At 40.7% G+C, this 19657-nt stretch overlaps 1 protein-coding gene across 2 annotated transcripts in view; it reads right to left on the bottom strand.

Moving 5' to 3' along the window:
- Positions 1 to 303: 303 nt before the first annotated feature.
- Positions 304 to 19657, bottom strand: part of atp2a2a (ATPase sarcoplasmic/endoplasmic reticulum Ca2+ transporting 2a) — a 36328-nt gene continuing 16974 nt past the window's right edge. Inside the window, exons 6-21 of one of the 2 annotated variants that reach the window (XM_036579398.1) lie at positions 18065 to 18145; positions 17272 to 17357; positions 16559 to 17023; positions 13930 to 14018; positions 13006 to 13108; positions 12676 to 12807; positions 12435 to 12554; positions 11613 to 11831; positions 11014 to 11349; positions 10333 to 10553; positions 9540 to 9742; positions 8871 to 8956; positions 8508 to 8641; positions 7123 to 7240; positions 5453 to 5573; positions 304 to 937 (exon numbers count right to left, since the gene is read on the bottom strand). In XM_036579398.1, the coding sequence (XP_036435291.1) occupies positions 924 to 937; positions 5453 to 5573; positions 7123 to 7240; positions 8508 to 8641; positions 8871 to 8956; positions 9540 to 9742; positions 10333 to 10553; positions 11014 to 11349; positions 11613 to 11831; positions 12435 to 12554; positions 12676 to 12807; positions 13006 to 13108; positions 13930 to 14018; positions 16559 to 17023; positions 17272 to 17357; positions 18065 to 18145 (2528 nt within the window). In that variant the 3' untranslated portion in view covers positions 304 to 923. Of the gene's footprint in view, positions 938 to 5236; positions 5574 to 7122; positions 7241 to 8507; positions 8642 to 8870; positions 8957 to 9539; positions 9743 to 10332; positions 10554 to 11013; positions 11350 to 11612; positions 11832 to 12434; positions 12555 to 12675; positions 12808 to 13005; positions 13109 to 13929; positions 14019 to 16558; positions 17024 to 17271; positions 17358 to 18064; positions 18146 to 19657 lie in introns of those variants that run through there. The other variant, XM_036579397.1, reaches the window with a different exon arrangement.

Genomic DNA, 19657 nt, shown 5'->3' on the forward strand with positions numbered 1-19657 from the left:
TCAATTATTTTCACTTGGAAAATCAACAAAACGTGTAATTTGACCAGGTGTGCCGAGACTTTTGCATATGACTGTTCAGCAGTCATAAAATTTATTTCAATGGGATAATGAGAGGTTGGAAAATGGTCAGGTAAGAATGAATTACAACTCTTCTTAGTACATAAAACCACTTGGGATTCATCATGTGGAACTTAAAAGACATTAAAAGTATACAGTATGGGCTCTTTAAGAACAGCTGTCTTATTTACCACCATGTACAAAATACACATCTGTGACTGATACAATGCAAAGAACCACCAATGCTTTTATTTATTGTCATTTTATTGACCAGAAATCATTGTGATAATAATTACAATAGTCAACACTGATGGGGCAGTGTCCTTCCAATGGTCATCATAAGAACTTAAGAACGACTGGCTGCTTTTCACACTCCTCCATGCTGAAACTCATCTGCTCTAAAACAGGACGCACATCACTGTGCAAAGCAATAGTTATCATTTGGTTGATATACACATCTCACAAAAAAAAATCCTCTGGAAAAAAAAACAACAAAAAAAAAACAGGTGCCGTCACTAATGCCGTCTGGTATTTCTTATATATATATATATATATAAATTAAGTGTTGCTGTGCTATACAAAAGCTTATAGTTTTACCAGCACAAAATGCCTGAATAGCTGGAGGGGCATGCACCATGAAGAATTAATTCCCTTCTGAAAATGATACATTTCCACCAATTTTGTCTTCTCTATTCATTTAAAATGAACAAACCTCCTTTTTTCTTTCTAAACTAATTATACATCTTTTTCTTTTTAGCACAGTTGGCATGCAGGTCTTGGATGATGTGGTACTGCTCAAAACACACGCACTAAACTACTGAAACCTTTACAGCTTCTGCAAGGGTTACCGAGAGAGCCAGCCAGGCTCAGATGGCCCGCGCTGAGGGGAAGAGAGAGAGAGAGAGAGAGAGAGATGTAAAAACAAAGATGGAGAGGCTGTTTCTAACAAACAGTTAAAGAAATGATCAGGGCCCGTATTCGTCAGGCTCCTCCGAGCAGGAGTGCTGATAACAGCATCTGTTTCTGTCAGTAAGATCATCCTGAATAAGAAAGAAATCTGGTCCTAGATTAGCACTCTTACTGAATACGGGCCCAGAAGGACAAATCTGCTGTAAAAGAATTAATAAATAAAATGAGTGAACAATCTAATGCTTTACAAATGAGCATTATTCCAATATGCCCACACTTTCCTTATTTTCTGAAGAACAGAGGATTCCTACATACCAGGCAACAAAGCACTTTTACAACAAATGAATGGGCTTAAAGGGGACATCCACTGAATTTTCAAAAATTCAGCATAATTAATTAGGTCACACAGAGGCTTGAAGTGAAATGGTTAATTTTAGTGAAATTTATTGACTTGGATTTCTTTACAGTGTTGACATGAACCAGGGGTCATGATGTCTGCAATGCAAATATAGTCATTTTATTTACTATCCAAAAACAAAATGAACCGACACCTTTCTTCTGAGTTTTATATGTGGTGATAATGGTGAAATGGTGGGAAAACAAACTGTGCAGCAACAGATAAGTCTCTGCATCTACAAGGTGGACCAACAAGGTAGGAGTGTCTAATTGAGTGGACAGGGTTTAAAATTCAGCCGCACTGCTGTATCTGATCCACTCGTACCAGCACAACACACACTAACTCACCACCACCACATCAGTGTTACTGCAGTGCTGAGAATGATCCACCACCCAAATAATACCTGCTCTGTGGTGGTCCTGTGGGAGTCCTGACCACTGAGGAATAGGGTAAGAGGGGGCTTTCAAGGTATACAGAGAAACAGATGGACTACAGTCTGTAATTGTAGAACTACAACATGCTCCTATATGGTCAGTGGAGCAGATAAAATGGACAGTGAGTGTTGTTCATTACTGTTCTGTATACTAATTTTCAGTGAGAGCTTTAAGAGGCATCTGGATTTCTGGTTCACCACCACTGTGAACAGTTCTGACTCACTCAAGGTTTTCTAGAGCAGAGCATTTCACATCAAAACCCTCTGAATGACTTAGTCTATATTTTAACCACTTAACTGTGCTGAAATTTGAAAAAAGAAAATCAGTGGAATTCCCCTTTAAGACTACAAAACCAGGGACCTCAAGGTACAAAAGCTGGAGAGCCACATCACTGCACAGTTCAGTGTTTTGTGAGTTTTAACTGATTATACTTGTGAAGTGGACCAAATTGCATTAAAAACATTAATAGCTGTATCAATAAATCATTAAATCAATCAATCAATGATGAAGCATACCATTATATTTTTGAATATTCTGCTAAAATTTATGAGAACTTGAATCATTAGTTAAATATTCCAACATATAATGATACACTTCATCATTGACTGATTTATTGATGTAATTATACTTGTGAAGTTGAGCAAAGTTACATTTAAAAATGAATAATTACATCAATAAATCCATCAATGATGAAGCATACCACTATATTTTAGAACATTAAAGTTCTCTTAAATTTGATAACCCCTTTCCTAATTGAGGGCTGCGGCTGATTAACTTTACATTTCAGTATTTCCAAATGTCATTACTTTAAATAATAATGTTCTCATTGCATATTCAGAAATAAAACGGTGCACAATCAATAATTTAGTGATTTAATTTCATTTTGAGAGATCTGGTCCTCCCCATTGAAGGGGTTTAGACGAAGAAGCTATGAACTTACACGATCAGCTGGCTCACAAGCTTTGGAGGTTGGGGAGCCCAGCACAAAACCAGGTTAAAACTCAATAACTATCACTTTAAGGCAACAAATGCAAGAAATCATCAACATCTCTCCTACAGTAGCAGTTATGAGGAGGTGAGGATGTTACAGCAGACGGTTACAGTCGGGTACTGCAATGGGAGGGAAAGGCAGGTATTATTTTAAGACACGTTTTGAGTGAAGCATGCTCTCAGAGAACCTGAATTAAGACATTCTTCATCAAGTAGAGTTAATATTAAAAAAATAGGGAGGATCTGTTAGAATCGTAACTCAAACATGTGCTATATACACATTTACACAGACCTGCACCCAGCAGGCCTTTTTAATGGCAGGATGCACAATCCCAGAATTCTTCTCTAAAACTCCTATTACACCAGGGACGTTTGTGCTGAATCTATTCATTTGGATACTAAGATTTACTCTTATAGACGTACAGTAAACACACGATCACTCACACACCATTGCTGACCTACAGTTATAGGACTGTGCCTCTCTCCACAACCATGAAGAGGTCATGAAGAATAAAAGTAACCCAAACTTTTCAAAGTAAACATGTTCACTGAAGAACTTCTTGGTAATATGATTAAATAAATACAAAAGGTATTGTTCATCTATATACAGCACTGTACGAGTCAGATACCGCCTTTCACTTAATTTGCAGTCAAAATGGCCTTTAAGAACAAGTTTTATTTTTAAGCGTCAGAAATAAAATAAAGAAAAAAAATCACATAAAATTACAAAGTAGCCTCAACAACTAAATATCATTTTTTCAGTATTTATTGTGTCCACCCTTTCCTACAGCCTCTATTTCTTCCTGCTCTTAGTGTATTCACAAAAAATCTGATTTTCCACACTTCAAAATTTCCGTCTTAGAAGTTCATTTTCTGCTTCTCATGATGAGGTCTGGGCTCTTGGGTGGACAGTCTATTGTTCAGAGAACACCAGCAGCTTCTCTGCAAATTGCAGCTTGATTTTCTCCTCTTTCTCAAAGAAGAAAGCTTTAAGTACTGTTTATCTGGTGGGGACAGTTTTTTGGTGGTCTATCACGAGTCTTACTTTCTCTGTAACTCTTGTTAAAGGGGATTTCCACCAATTTTTCAAATGTCTGCATAGTTCAGTGGTTGAAATGTAAACAATGCCATTCAAAGTGGTTTGATGCAAAATAGTTTATTTGTAGAGAAACTTGTTGACTCTGATTTATTTATAGTGGTGGTGATAAGAACCAGGGGTCCTGATGTCTACAACACAAATACTGCCATTTAATTTAATATCCAAAACCACCAACGTACACAAGTCTTCTGAGGTTTTTATGTGTAATGTTAATGGTAAAATAGTGATACATCTGGGGAAAAAAAAAGTTTTCTTTGGGGACTATTTTGCCTTAGAACACTCTTAATGTATCCCTCCATCTTGAACAGATTAGAATAAATTGATTAAATCACATTTCAGGCCAAAACTCCTCAAAACTACTGTAAAACAATGTCTTAGACATCAGGCTGAGTATTCATAAGCATTTAATGTAATAACTTCCTGTGATGTAGCGTTTAGAGGCCTTAAACTCTTCAGACGTCTGGTTCCTATCACTACCACTGTGAACGATTCAGACTTACTAAGTTACTCTAGAATTAAGCATTTTGCACGAAACTACTCTGAATGACTTTGTTTTCATCTTAACCACTTCATTATGCAGAATTTATGCAGAATTTATGCATTAGTTCCCCTTTACATATTTTTCCCCCCACTTATTTACATTGACTTTCCCCTTTTTATGCAAGTGGATTATATCTAATCTCTTCAGAAAAATCTTTTGAAAAATGAATAACTTGTAATTAATGGCCATTTGACTGTAAAGCGTGGTATCTGTCTATTGCAATGTACTGTAATTGTCAATAAACAAATGTTAACCGGGCTGCTGTATGTTCTCATCTTTAAAAAGGTGTAGCCAGGCTGGTCTTTGACAGAGAATCAAAATTAAAGTTAACTGGACACCACTGAAACTGAGGTAGCTGAATTCTGCAAAATGCAGTAATCAATTTAGTTACAAGTAAAAGAAAGTAAAAAAAATCCAAATATTATAAATTAGTGGTTCAAAGAGTAAGAAATCAAAAACATTAGACCGGGGGGGGTAAAGACATGATACTCTCTAGCTAATGACGCACAAATGAAACACATTCGGTCTGCCCCCGCACTAATATAGCCAAGCCCTCTTTTCCTAAAAACTTATCATTATATCTTTTTACTGTAACATGTGATCTCATAAATGACTACAAGGGCAGCTGAGAGCAATACAGCCTTTATAAAGAAAACAAAAAGAAACCAAAACCAAACGTGTTAAGTTTGTTTTAAAATGGAATGGTTAAAATGTGAATAATGATAGTCGTCACTCTGAGCTAATCATATATAAAAACCCAAACAAACATACAGTTTGTGGATGCTTGTGCAAACGTCGACTTGGTTAATGTGTTTCCTGGTTAATGGCGTTCTCTTTTGTGTGTTAGCGTCACTGCAGGTCTCACATCAGTCAGGAGGACCACAGCAGGCGGCTCATGTTAGTGTCCGTGCTGTACAACCACACCACCAGGGGGAGTGAGAGAGCTACAAAGGGCCAAGAGATGCCGTGGACGCATGCTGAGAGGGAGCGGCCTCCCTTCCGGGGCACCGGCTCTAGCTCTTTACCCGGCTCCAAGTAGTTTCGAGCGACGAACTTGAGCACTTCGTCCAGCAGGATGACTGGCACAGAGATTTTCAGCACCATCAGCCACTGACTCACGTTCAGAGGAGTGATCTGGAAGATGACCTGGTTAGAGTGGAGAGAAAGAGACTCAAGGTGGAGAAAAAAAGTGCACCAAATATATTCTGTTCTGATATGATTCCACAATTACTGAATTAATTGTATTATTTAGTTTAGTAAATTGCAATTAATCTAATTTGTCATATTTGCTCAAATTTAACCATAAAGATTTTTTCCTCATAAAAAGCAGTGCATTTTGCTACAACTATATGGGCGGACAAATCTTCATAGGAATACTGTTACTTTAAATAATTCAATAGCAGTATTTTGTGATCATTGGATTCACATGAACATGAAAATCATGTGATTTCCACAGAGTTAGAGAAGTTTCCAATTTTCATCACCGGTGTCCAATGAGGGCATCAGTGTCTACATGTTCCAACCAATTAGTGTATAAATCATACACACATCATACACCTTGTTTCTATGCTTTGTTAGCCCCCTTTTACCCTGTTCTTCAGTGGGTGGTGGATCATTCTCAGCACTGCAGTAACACTGACGTGGTGGTGGTGTGTTAGTGTGTGTTGAGCTGGCCTGAGTGGATCAGACACAGCAGTGCTGCTGGAGTTGTTAAACACCTCAGTGTCACTGCTGGACTGAGAATAGTCCACCAACCAAAAATATCCAGCCAACAGCGTCCTGTGGGCAGCGCCCTGTGACCACTGATGAAGGACTAGAGGATGACCAACACAAACTGTGCAGCAGCAGATGAGCTATCGTCTCTGACTTTACATCTACAAGGTGAACTAACAAGGTAGGAGTGTCTAATAGAGTGGACAGTGAGCGGACACAGTGCTTAAAAACTCCGGCAGCACTGCTGTGTCTCACCCACTCGTACCAGCACAACACACACTAACACACCACCACGTCAGCGTTACTGCAGTGCTGAGAATGATCCACCACCCAAATAGTGCACCTATATAGTAAGTGGAGCTGCTAAAATGGACAATGAGCATAGAAACAAGGAGGTGATCATTAAGTTATGCCTTTCATTCTCGTTCATACAGCTCGCACATTCTTGATGCAGCAGTCTCTTGGAAGGTGCTAAATATTTTTCATACTTTAAAAGCTGCATTTGAACAAAAGGGGTCCAACTGCAAATTCTATAAGAGCAACATACTCCATGTAAGCAGCTGGGCTTCAGCCTGGATTACTACAGAGGGTGTGAAGGGCCAAACTAGGAAAATCTAAACAGTGGCATTAAAAAAGTGGTGTTATCAAGTGAACTAAAAAGAGCCCTCTTTATAATGCAACACTATTCAGGTTCATATCATAGATTTAACCATATTCCTGGTTCTTGGTGCTAGAAGACCCAAGCAGAGCTGGAGAAAGGCGGAAAGAAGAAGTGCAAGGCTGGGAAAAATGGTCCAAATGTGCACCAAAGGGGACAGATTTTTTCCCCCTCATATTTTTTTTTTTTAGAGTTCACTTCCATAACTCTTATAATATAAGATGATGTCAAGATGAAATCCTATTCTTGGCCCCGGCTCTACTACAAACTGCCAAGTTGCGGATCTCCAGACTGGCCTGCTCTTTCTCCCCTCTAAAATCTTACCGGCAACGGCTCCACATAGAGGATGAGGAAATGCAGGGACATGGAAAGGCAAATGGCTCCCAACAGCCAAACATTCTCCCATGGGGGCATCCGCAGCAGAGACTGGTTCTCAGACAGACTGGGCACAGAGATGGAGAGAGAACAGAAGTTTATTATTATGGTTTATGCTCTTCTTTTGGGGCAAGAGGTAGCCACGGTCACTGAGAGAAAGAAGCATGGGCATGAGCAAGTGAGAACAATGAGGCTTTAACTGAAGGATTTTTCACAATTTCATTCAGAGGGCTTCACATCACACTCCTTTACCAACAAGTTAGGGCTGCATAATATATTCTTTGTTAAAAGGGACATTCTGGCCCAAAACTGTCATTTAATATTAATTAATAACATTGTTTGTGCTACGTAACACTGTGCAGGGCAGGACTGCATCTCTCAGCCTCATCATTCGCAATTTTATATCCTTTCCGAGTTTTTGCACAACACGCATTACACAAACACGTCGTATAATAACTAGCTAACCCCATGGCTGATAAATACAGACGTGATATTCAGCTTCCGAGCAGTATCGTTAGCTATTTAGCTTCTGAAGTGCTTGCAGTTTTTCAAAAGTTCCTTGCACCTTAAGATATATCAGCGAGAGTTTCCTAGTCTTTAAACTGAAAAATTTCAGTCTAGGGACTATTGCAGCACTGCTGCAGGACGTGAGTTGGTATGCTTACAACAAATGTAGAGAAGGTTAAATTTTGGCCACAGTGTCCCTTTAATCATTCTTGCTATGTTAGTTTTTGCAATACTGATATCATAGAAGACTAATTAGTTCAAACTGCACACTGCAATATGCATAGTCCTTCAACCAATTACGATCTTAACAATACTGGCCTTTGCAAAATCGTGCAAATAAGCCTTCTAACCAAATCACACGTTGCTGTGTACATGCTGACCAATTATACTTTCCAATCAGAAACTATTTTGGTTAATCAAGATGTTCACATGATCCAATAAAGGTAAATTATTGTGGTCAAAATAACGCAGGCCAACCTCTAATACTGTCACACTGAAAGATCAGTATCTTTAACAAATTACAAGATATTAATGCAATTGTAATATGTAGCAATAGTACCATGATACTAGTAAACTGTTCATACTGTGCAGCCCTGTTGATGTTTAATCAATTATTCTTCCTATCCAAATACCTCCATTGAAATAATTACTATAAATAATGCTGACATGTATGTTACTGCATGGTACGTTTTACATAATCAGTAAATTCTCATAAAAACACCTTGTCTAACGTTGGATGCTGCACACCTAACCAAACTTACGGGACTCAGAAACCCAATATTTCTTACTAAATACAAAATTCTCTATTGTTGCTCAGTGTAACACACCTGTTGAGAGCGTTGCACATCTCAATGGTGACCAGCACAGACAGGGCCATGGTCATGGGGTACGGAGACTCAAACACATGACACTCCAGATCGTGAAAATCAGGATGATCAGGAGCACACTGCAGGAAGTGGCTCTGGATGTGAGACCGAGCAAGAGAGAAGAGGTGCCACACAAAGAGGGGGAAATACCAGTTAAAATTAAACAAACAAAAAAATTCCACAAACTGAAATAGCAAAGATGTCACTAAAGCTGAACTGGATGTACTGTATTGTACATACAGCCTGCCCGGGAAGTCTGCCAATACGAGGTCTTCCACTCTAAATCCCAGAAGTATCGCTCAGACCTCACTTAAGAGCACTTACCAGCTGGTAGAGGGTGACCTGAGGTCCGTCATCAGCCACAGTGAACCACCAGGCTGCTGCTCCCACTGTAGCGGCACCCACGTAGCCTGCAAGACACAGTACAGACACACTGCAATTACCACCTACAATTCCCCACATCGATGGCTCTCAATTCCACTCTTAGGGGATCTATGAAACCTCAGTTTAGAGCTGTGCCTGCTCTTTAGCTCGTCCAACTGATTCTCAGTTTAATGAGTGGAAACAGGTATCAGAGCAGGGACAATAAAGTTGAATTGTTAGTGTCCTCCAGAACTAGGACTGGTTTCACCGATTGACCAGAAGATAGCAACAAGAAGAAACCTGGACTGCCCTGGAGTCATCCCAAGCCTATAGGCCATCATGAGATTACACTCCAACTACACTTCTTAGGTAAAATTTTAATTTTATGTTACAGTTCCATTGAAATCAGTAAGTGAGTAATGCATTTTTTTCCTATTTCTCATTACCAACTGTCTAACACAGTGTGAGAAAACATGTTACCAAGTCTAACTGAGGTTACTTAACAACTTGATGTGGTTTCAGTAAAGCACGCAATGAATTAGGCATTCATTTGGCATGATGCTTTTTTCAAACAATTGTTTTAACTATGCAAACTGTATAGTTGCTCTTAGTGCAGTTAAGGTGACTCACAGCCAATGGCCAGGTATCTGAAAAATAGCCAGCCAGAGATGAGGGGCTCCTTGGCATTGCGGGGCTGCTTGTTCATGATATCCAGGTCGGGGGGGTTGAAGCCTAGAGCGGTGGCGGGCAGGCCGTCTGTCACGAGGTTCACCCACAACAGCTGCACCGGGATCAGAGCCTCAGGGAAACCCAGTGCGGCCGTCAGGAAGATGCTGGAGTATAAAGGAAAAAATATATATACACATGAGGGCTCCTGCAGTGATTAATCCTCAACACTATCAATTGATGTGTTGTTTATTTAAAACTAAAAGCACTATAGAGAGCTCTACAATGTTCATATGATGCACAGGATCATTCTGATAGATACAGATGCTATATATTACAGGAAATTCTGGAGGTGATATGGCTTTTACTGTTTCATTGTACCATTAAACAACAGTTGCTTGTTACACAGACAAAATGAGAAGAATCCACAGAATGTACAGTGATAATATTAACCAATTAATCAAATTATAGTAGATAGTGGACTAATCAAAAATAATGCACAGTTATGGCCCTACAAAAAAAATATGTAAAACCGCAGCAATCCTGGGTCCAGATCCAAAGCGTAGAAAGCAAGTGCCGTACTGGGGAACGAAAAGCACTAGATTATAGAACTAAAGAGGACAATGGGACCGGTCACTGTCTCTAGTAACTTTATGATGCACTAAAGTGCTTTCAAAAGTCTGTAGAGGCTCTTACACTCTATGTAAATACAGTCTGACTGATTGATTTGCGAGAAAAAGACTGATTGGAGACTAACCAGACGACCTCTCCCACGTTGGAGGAGATGAGGTAGCGTATAAACTGTTTCATGTTGTTGTAAATGGCTCGTCCTTCCTCAACAGCAGCCACAATAGTTGCAAAGTTGTCGTCAGCGAGGACCATTTCCGAGGCTGTCTTGGCCACGGCAGTGCCAGAGCCCATGGCGATGCCAATCTCTGCCTTCTTCAGGGCAGGGGCATCGTTCACCCCATCTCCCGTCTGAGGAGGCAGAAACAGAATGATAAAGATAACAGTGGTTATTATTCAGTGATGAGAATGGCTAAGAAATCTATTCAACGTTCAGAGCAAGGCTATGTAAGGATAACAGTTTCAGACTTATGAAATGAACTAAAAAAGTGACGATTATTAAACTGTAATTTTCAGAAAAGCACTCTGTTGTAATTTAGAGGCTGATGTTCTAGTCCTATTCTGGAACTGAAGTTGTTTGCTAATATACATAAATTTAAACAGCACTGTTGTTAGAAAGTGTCTGCAGTGCCAGACACTGGCCTACAATACACAGCAATTTCTGGCTGTGACTTAGTTGTAGGTTTAAGAAATTTCTAATATAACAAAAAAACAACACTAAACTGCTAACTGGGTGACTGACTCAGAGGGCTGCAACATTAGGTTCTACATTTGTGTGATAAAGCTGTGTGGGTGGTTTGGAGGCTGTTACCATGGCAGTGATCTCATCGAAGCCCTGAAGGAACTCCACGATCTTGGACTTGTGTGAGGGCTCGACGCGGGCGAAGCAGCGGGCGGCCGTGACTGCCTCAAGCTGGGCGTGGGGGGAGAGGTCATCAAACTCACGACCTGTGAAGGCCATGCGCTCAATGTCGTCGTCCTCAGAGAAGATTCCGATGCGTCTGCAGATCGCCACTGCCGTGCCCTTGTTGTCACCCGTGATCATGATGACCCGGATGCCAGCCTGGCGACAGAGCTTGATGGAGGCGGCCACTTCCGCCCTGGGAGGGTCTAGCATGCCCACGCAGCCCACAAACGTCAGATCAGACTGGACAGGACAGGGAGGCGATAGGTACGATTAGCTGTTTGCTCAGTTGTCATAGACAAAACAAAGGGACTACAAATAAATTTCGTAACATTAAAGATTTACTGTAAGCATGAAAGATGAGACAAAGTTAGTTGTAAATGATGATCGAATCCCATATCGCAGGTATGATGCAGAAAATGTGTTAGTAATAAAAAAAAAAAGAGCATGAAGATGTTGGACCACAGCACCACTGCAATAAGCTGGCACCAACAGGAGCTTTATACCTCATACTCTGGGAAGCGCACTGTGTCGCTCAAAACCATCTCCTCCTTCTTGGGCGGGCTGTCGCGGGTGGCCAAAGCCAGGCAGCGTAGTGTGTCCCTCCCAGTGCCATATTCCCTGATCACAGACATGATCTTTTCCTTAATGCCCTGAGACATGGGCACCCGGGTGCCGCCCACTCGTACATATGTGCACCTGTCAATCACTCCCTCTGGGGCTCCCTGTAAAGACAGTAGTATAGTTCTACTAGTAGAGAATTGTGAGCTGATGCTGATATCCACATTTTGGCCAAATCTAAACATCTGTCTGAATCCAGTTTTTTTTTTTTCATAAATAATTGCCAATACTGTATACGAGTCCAAGCTCATCATTGCAAGCATTTCTAATCATTAATGACATTACAAACAAACTATTCCTTTAAAAATGTCGTGCTCTAACAGCCTCAATGTAAAAACACTTAACTCATTGTTGAAAAATGTTCAGGTTTTGCAGATTCCCTGCTGAAAAATCCTCTTTTATCTAGGATTAATCTGGGCCACATATGTCAGACTCCAGTCCTGGCGTACCACAGCTCTGCAGAGATTAGTATTCTACCACATTAAAAACACCTGTTTCAACTCAGCAGATCATTAGCAAGCCATTGTGAGTTGTATACAGCATGTTAGAAGAGTGAAGACATTCTCTGCAGAGCTGTGGCTGTCCAGGAACACAATCTTGACATTCCTGAACCGCGATGTTGAGAAAAGCTCACAAAAGTCCTCTATAAACATGCTGACAGAAAGAGGTCTTTGTCAGGCTGAGACTGAGGAAACGTAGCCAGTTACCTTGACAAACATCTTGCTGGAAGTGGACTTGCCCTTGCTGGGGGAGCAGTAAACAGACATGGACTTCCTGTCCCGGGAGAACTCCAAGGTAAACTCCTTCTTCATCAGCTGCTTGATCACCTGAGAGACGCATACACATGACTTAAGTAAGAGGGCTTAAATTATAGTGCTTAATATGAATAAAATCTGATTTATATAGTGGTGTTTATAGTTTGGTTAGGCTTTGCTGTAGGATATTTACTGCATTGCAAGCATTGGCTCTCTCAATCCTGGAAAGGTTTCTGACATCCGTGTCAAACACGTTCATCTTCTCCACCAGACAGGTTAGAGCCGTCTCTGTGGCCTCTCCCACCTTCTCATACACACCTTTAGACTGCAAACAAAAAAAAATATTCTGTATCAGCCACACAGTTAAATAAATATCTCTATTTATCTGCCTATGTGGTTAACTACATCATTAAAATGTCTCACAAATGAACTAAAAAACCACAAATGTCTTTCCTCTGAATGCTAAATGTGGTGTGTGGTGTGTGGTGTAATCTCCAACTAGAGTGCAGGATTGCGATGCTACCTCATTGAAGTCCAAAGAGGAGTCGTTACAGAGAGCACAAATGGTGGCCAGCTCTACCAGAGCATCATATCCAGAGCATTTCACCACCCGGTTATCCAGAAACCTGCAGAGTGAAGTAACAGCGTCAGAAAATAGAACCCTAAAGTCAATATGTTTGTAGAAAGTATGATTAAAATGATTTATATTTCACTAACAGAAAACATGAATAGGATTGAAGAAAATTTTAATTAGTACTTTTTAATTAGCACACTTTCTGAGAAGTTACCTGAGCTGCATTGTTATGTACTTTTATTACGGCTGTCAAACAAAAATAATCACAATCGCATTATTCTGTGTAGCTAATCGCAATTAATCTGATTAAATCACATGATTTCCATAGAATCAACACAGTTTCTAGTTTTCATCTCCAATGTCAAGTGAGAACATCAGTGGCTGCATGTTCCAATGAGTGTGTCATATGTTAGGGTAACCATATCTTGGCCTTCAAAAAAAGGACACAGCAGGCAGAAGGAGGGCAGAAGGAAGACCACAGAAAGCAAATGTCAGCTAGAAAGTACAGCCAATTTCGGGACATTTTAGGCAATTTAGGAATGCTGGCCAAACGTATTTTTCAGGTCCGAAATGAGGACGTCCAGGAAAAAAAGAATGTATTGTCACCCAATCATAACATACGGTCAATGGTTCCAACTTCTCCACAGTTGTAGCCTCTCACTCTTGCTCTTGTTCAGGAATCATTGTTACAGTGGAGACTCTACAGGGAAACCGTAGTTTTCCATTTTACTGTTACTTTTATTAGTTTGCTGATCGTCTCTCTTGAGCACTGTCCAGCGTATTCTGCCGAAGGTGCAGAAGGTGTTGCTACAAAAACCATTCGGGTTTAAAAGCTGTTATTACAAGTCCTACAAGTCCTACTGCAGTACTTACACATCTCCCTCGGGTGCGTATGTGGATCCAGAGATGGTGAACTCAGTCAGAGAGCAGCTCTCACCCTCAGCTTTGTCCAGAATGAACATCTAGGGAAACAAAAATAATATACATTAATCAGGCTTTGCTGAGTCCTGTTACGCAAGTGTTAAGCAGCAAGATTTGCCCAGATCCCCTGGATAACTGCATTATAAGTGACATGTGCACATGTTATGATATTGGCTGGGGCTGCAGGGTTTAGGTTCACTTGTTCGTTCTCTCTCCTTCTAGCTGTGATGCTGTATTTTTACTTGCTCTTTCTGCAGTCCTTCAGAAACAGCTGTCAGTATCTTCCCTTTCCTTTCTTGAGTGTGCTTAAAGTAGGACAGACTTTGCATGTGTTATTTAATTAACATTTAATTAACAGAATGCAGTCTTTTTTCAGTATATTGATTATGCACTGACCGTATGAGAACAGCAGCATTAGTATGAGAATGGCAACATTAACTCAGGAGTACCTGTATAGTGAGTAAACTGTGTAGGGAGCACCAGACTTTTTATAACTGTATATAACTTGCCATATTTAACATAATCCTAAATAAACTTGTCATGTTTAGTGAGTTACAGATCTCCTACTTTAAATCTGTTGAACACAGTGACTGAATGGCCGTGACGAGCATTAGAAGCTGTAGAGAGAAAATAATGTCGACTCTTCACATTTTTTTAAACTGTTTTTAAACAGACGAAAAGCAGTAATAGCAACATTACAATAATTGTTTGTATATGCCAATCCAATAATATGATAATTGCCATCCTGATTTAGAGTATGGAATGTTAGCCACTCTAAAGTTGGGGTGGGTAACTGAGTGTGCTCCCACAGGAAGACCTCCCATAAACATTCAAAATGACGGCACAGTAACGAGAGAGAGAGAGAGAGAGAGAGAGAGAGAGAGAGAGAGAGAGAGAGAGAGAGAGAGAAAAGAGAGAGTGGTAGTGCTTAATACTTATTTCCCATGTCTGTCACAGACCAGTAAAAAGCTGAATCATGTAATAAAAATGCACACTGCAGCCAAGCAATTACTACAAAGGGCACATCACTACTGCTGCAACTGACCGTCCATCAGGCTCTCTAGCTGTTCATCTAGCTTATCTGACTCCTGTAGCTTTTACTGCATCATCCCCTCAGACTCTACAGCCCCCCACTGATCTAAGTAAAGTAAGTAAACAGTACATACACGATAACAAACATAACAATTATTAACAAAATAATTAAAAATAACAAACTAAATAGCTGATCAAGAAAATAGAAATAATAAATAGCAATAATAAAATTGCCTCAGAGCAGTGAGCACTAAGCACAATCATCCTTAAGCTTATCCTAATTAAAGCGCTTCAATTAAAACACAGCTCGTTTTAAATAATCATCAGTATCAGCCGATACTCAAGGTTTCAGGATCAGAAAAGAAGAACGGGTATCGTGCCAGCTCTAGATCTGAGACTTTCCGTTGAGAAAGCCAGCCGAATTCGGCCCACTGCAGATCTCCATCTCTGCAGGAAGAGGATCAGGGGCAGAGAGCGAGAGACCACCGAACTGAGCAGAAGGATGTAAACACCGAGACAGTCATGGTGGTAGAAGAATAGCAGATGGTAGTTGGACCGCATGGCTCAGAAGTATGCCATTTAGACCCACAGACAGATTGTCCTAACAGGTGTTACAGAAAGGCTTCCTGCCAATCATTAATGTGAATAAGTACATCATAAAGCCTGTCCTGATTACACTAATATGATTTTCACATCTTCGGTACCAAGCCCCTTTTCAGTATGTTCAGAAAACCTGCTGTTTCTCTGTGCAGTGTGAACTCCTGAGGTTGTGAGGGTCGATCACAGTGAGGTGATGGCAGATTTCACAGCTGTGAGGTTACCAATAGATCCAATACCTGATGTTGTAAATGATGAATAAAAGCCAGTAGGGACCAATTTGCATTATACAGCTAGACCCTACTGGCCATAAAAGTTAGTTCAGAGAAAAATCCGATTTACAAGATTTTCCCTTTCACATATGTAGCCATGGCATGTTTGGTGCTGCTTGATGGGGTAATCTTCCATTACTTCGAGCTATGAGGCTAATGAAGCTAACGACACAGAAACTAAAGAGGAAAACTTTTGACACTAAACATATCTTGGCACATAGACTACTTTTGGAGTAAGGAGAAAACTCTACACCCCCCCCACCGGGCAAAATTCATTTTTACATGATTTTTACATTTGCCAACCACTCTTTATCCCTTAGGATAAAACAGACTGTTTCTGTGCCTTTAATATTGATATATGTAAATGACCTCTGGTCTGACTGACCGCCTTCTATCAAAAAGCAGTCCAGGTTGAAACACTCCTTATAGCATCAGATGAATGCATGGAGCCAAACTGCTGAAGGTTGAACGGGTGTCTATGTGTAAATCTATTAGTTGTTAGGACATCATGCAATAAATTCACAATGAGCTGAGTTTTTGCAGCTTAGTTTTCATATGTGGACTGTATGGACTGGAGAGCGAACAGTACATTTTGAAAGTTTGAAGTGTATACATACTATACCAAACCCATGATATGGGCCCTTTAAATTAGAACTATCAGGAGCAGCCTGCATACTCACTCTGCACACAGACATCTGATTGGTGGTGAGGGTGCCAGTCTTATCAGAACAGATGACCGATGTGCAGCCCAGAGTCTCAACTGAAGGCAGGGAGCGGACAATGGCGTTCTTCTTGGCCATGCGGCGGGTGCCCAAGGCCAGGCAGGTGGTGATGACAGCGGGAAGCCCCTCTGGAATGGCGGCCACAGCCAGCGCCACAGCGATCTTGAAGTAGTAGACGGCACCGCGGACCCAGGAGCCACCGTGCACGGGGTCGTTGAAGTGGCCGATGTTGATGATCCACACGGCAATGCAGATGAGGGAGATGACCTTAGAGAGCTGCTCGCCGAACTCGTCCAGCTTCTGCTGCAGGGGAGTCTTCTCCTGCTCAGTGGACGCCATCTCGTCTCGGATCTTACCGATTTCAGTGTTCACACCTGTGGCCACCACCACGCCCACAGCCTTACCAGCTGCGATGTTAGTGCCCTTTGAAAGACAAATGAAAAGGGTCAGACAGAGTGTTTTAACAGCAAAAATTTGCTCTTGTTTTTGCCTTTTTGATCCCAAAACAAAACAAAAAGGTCAGGTAAGTAAAGGAGCAGTCTGGAGGAGTCTTCTAATATGGATCGACATTTAATAAAAGTAATACAAAGAAATGGCAGGGGGAGCCTGATAGGGCTCCACTGATAGCCAGCGTAAAAGGTCAGCAGAAGCCGCTTTGTGATGGTACTCACAGAGAACAGCATGTTCTTCTTGTCCTGATTGACAGCGCGAGGGTCGGGAACTGGGTCGGTGTGCTTTATGACTGAGACAGACTCGCCTGTATGGAGAGAGAGAGGAGAGAGAGAGAGAGAGAGAGAGACAGACAAGCAGAGAGAAAGCGAGAGAGAAAGAGAGAGCGAGCAAGCATGCGAGAGAAAGAGACACAAACAGAGAAAGTGAGAAAGAGACAGACAGAGAGAGAGAGAAAGCGAGAGAAAGCGAGCGTGCGAGAGAGACACACAGAGAGAAAGCGAGAGAGAGCGAACATGCGAGAGAGACACAAAGAGAGAAAGCGAGAGAGAGAGAGAGAGAGAGAGAGAGAGAGACACACAAAGAGAGAAAGCGAGAGAGACACAAAGAGAGAAAGTGAGAGAGAGACAAAGAGAGACACAAAGAGAAAGCGAGAGAGAGAGAGAGAGAGAGAGAGAGAGAGACAAAGAGAGAAAGCGAGAGAGAGAGAGAGAGAAGAGACACACACAAAGAGAGAAAGCGAGAGAGAGAGAGAGAGAGAGAGAGAGAGAGAGAGAGAGAGAGAGAGAGAGACACACACACAAAGAGAGAAAGCGTGAGAGAGAGAGAGAGAAAGCGCGAGAGAGAGAGAGAGAGACAGCAAAAGGGGGGTTAGCTCCTACATGAAACAAGACACCTCTTAGTAAATGCAAGCACTGCACACACAGAAACCATTCTAACATGCATTGACACTGACTATGCTAAATTACTCTGAAATGTTTGTACAGAAAAGCTGCATATTTAGCTTTTTGTTACCCGTGAGGATGGACTGGTCCACTCTCAGTGTGGTGGACTTGATGGAACAGATGCGGATATCTGCAGGGACTTTGTCTCCCACTGGACAGATGCAAAAAGAGAGAGGGACAAATTAAGTAAAATCAGATGTGTCCTGGGGCCATTCATGTGTTGAACTGCATGCTTGACCCTGAGGACAATTAAAAAAAGAAAAACAAACCAAAAAAAAACACACAACAAAAAAACGTAATACCTATAAGAAGCTGACAGTACAACATTTTAAAAGGATTATAAAACACCCAACCAAGTGATTACTGTTTTAACAGAAAAGTATTCTGTATTTGTTCAGAAATAAGGCAACGCAACCTTACTTTTGCTTTTTGATGGCAAACACTAGAAAATGAGTTGAGCTGTTTTGTGCTGTTGTGAGCCGTTTTCTGGCCTTGATGGGCCTCTTGCAGAAATGTGTAAAAAGCAATGTTTGCTACTGCTGTAACTAACAGCTGTTGAACTTACAAGAACTTATGAGACAAATATCATCTACTTAATAGAATACATCACCCAAAAACACCAACATTGCTACCAACACCCACTGAGTTAGAGCTGCTGAGGTCTATTAGCTTTATGCAAGTCCAAACGAATCAATAGATTCCCACTAGCTTTCATTCACTGTTGGTCATGTTCACATTTCTAGTAGAAGCCTTCATTTAAAGCTACAGATTGCCTGATTAAAGCAGATACACCCTTCTATTTATTCAGCTAGAAGGTTTACAACCAAAACCCATTTTAAGAAGAGTTTTTTTTTTTTTATTATTTATACCTAAGATAACAGAAGTACAGTACTTTGCAAAAGTAAGAGACAACCAATTCTTTAACTTCTAGTCAAAGCTGCCAAGTACAAGTTATTCATTTTTCAGGAGATATTACTGATGATATTTCATTAAAGATAATTCACCTGCAAAAGGAAGGGAAAAGTAAAAGGAAATTTGATGAAAAAATAGGATCAAAACTGGAGTCCAAAAAGCATTACACTGTGACTCCTATTAGCCGTGCAAGACCTGGTAGTCCACCAAAAACCATGAAATAAACAGTCATTTAATTTTTTATCTGTAAAAGATAAAGAAAATGAGGAGAAAATTAAGCTCAACTCCTGCTTGATCTAAAAAAAAAATAAAAAATAAAAATAAAAAATCCACAGCTGTTTTTGGCCATCCTTCCACTGTGAGAAGAAAACACCATGGGTCTGAAAGGATGTATAACTGTCAAGAAGGGCTTACAGAGACAAGGAAAAAGGCCAAAAAAAAGATAAAGAAAAAAGAAAAAAGAAGAAAGAAAATCTGCAAACCAAAATAAAGAACTTGGTGTTCTCAGAACAACAGACTGGCCATCCCAGAGCCCAGATCTCATTGTGTTCGGGATTACTTGGATCATAAAAAGCAGAAAGCCCAACCCAGTTTCTAAGACTGAACATCAGGCACCTGTGTAAAAACACTGGAAAGTGAATAACCTTTAGATTGGGAAATTAAATCAAGTGTGGTCTCTGACTTTTAACTGTAAATCCTAGATCAGCAATTTTGCTCAGAGCATTCTCATTAACTCTGTAATTAACTCGCT

The sequence above is a fragment of the Colossoma macropomum genome, unplaced genomic scaffold, assembly GCF_904425465.1.
Source record: "Colossoma macropomum unplaced genomic scaffold, Colossoma_macropomum, whole genome shotgun sequence".
Classification (NCBI taxonomy): Eukaryota; Metazoa; Chordata; class Actinopteri; order Characiformes; family Serrasalmidae; genus Colossoma; species Colossoma macropomum.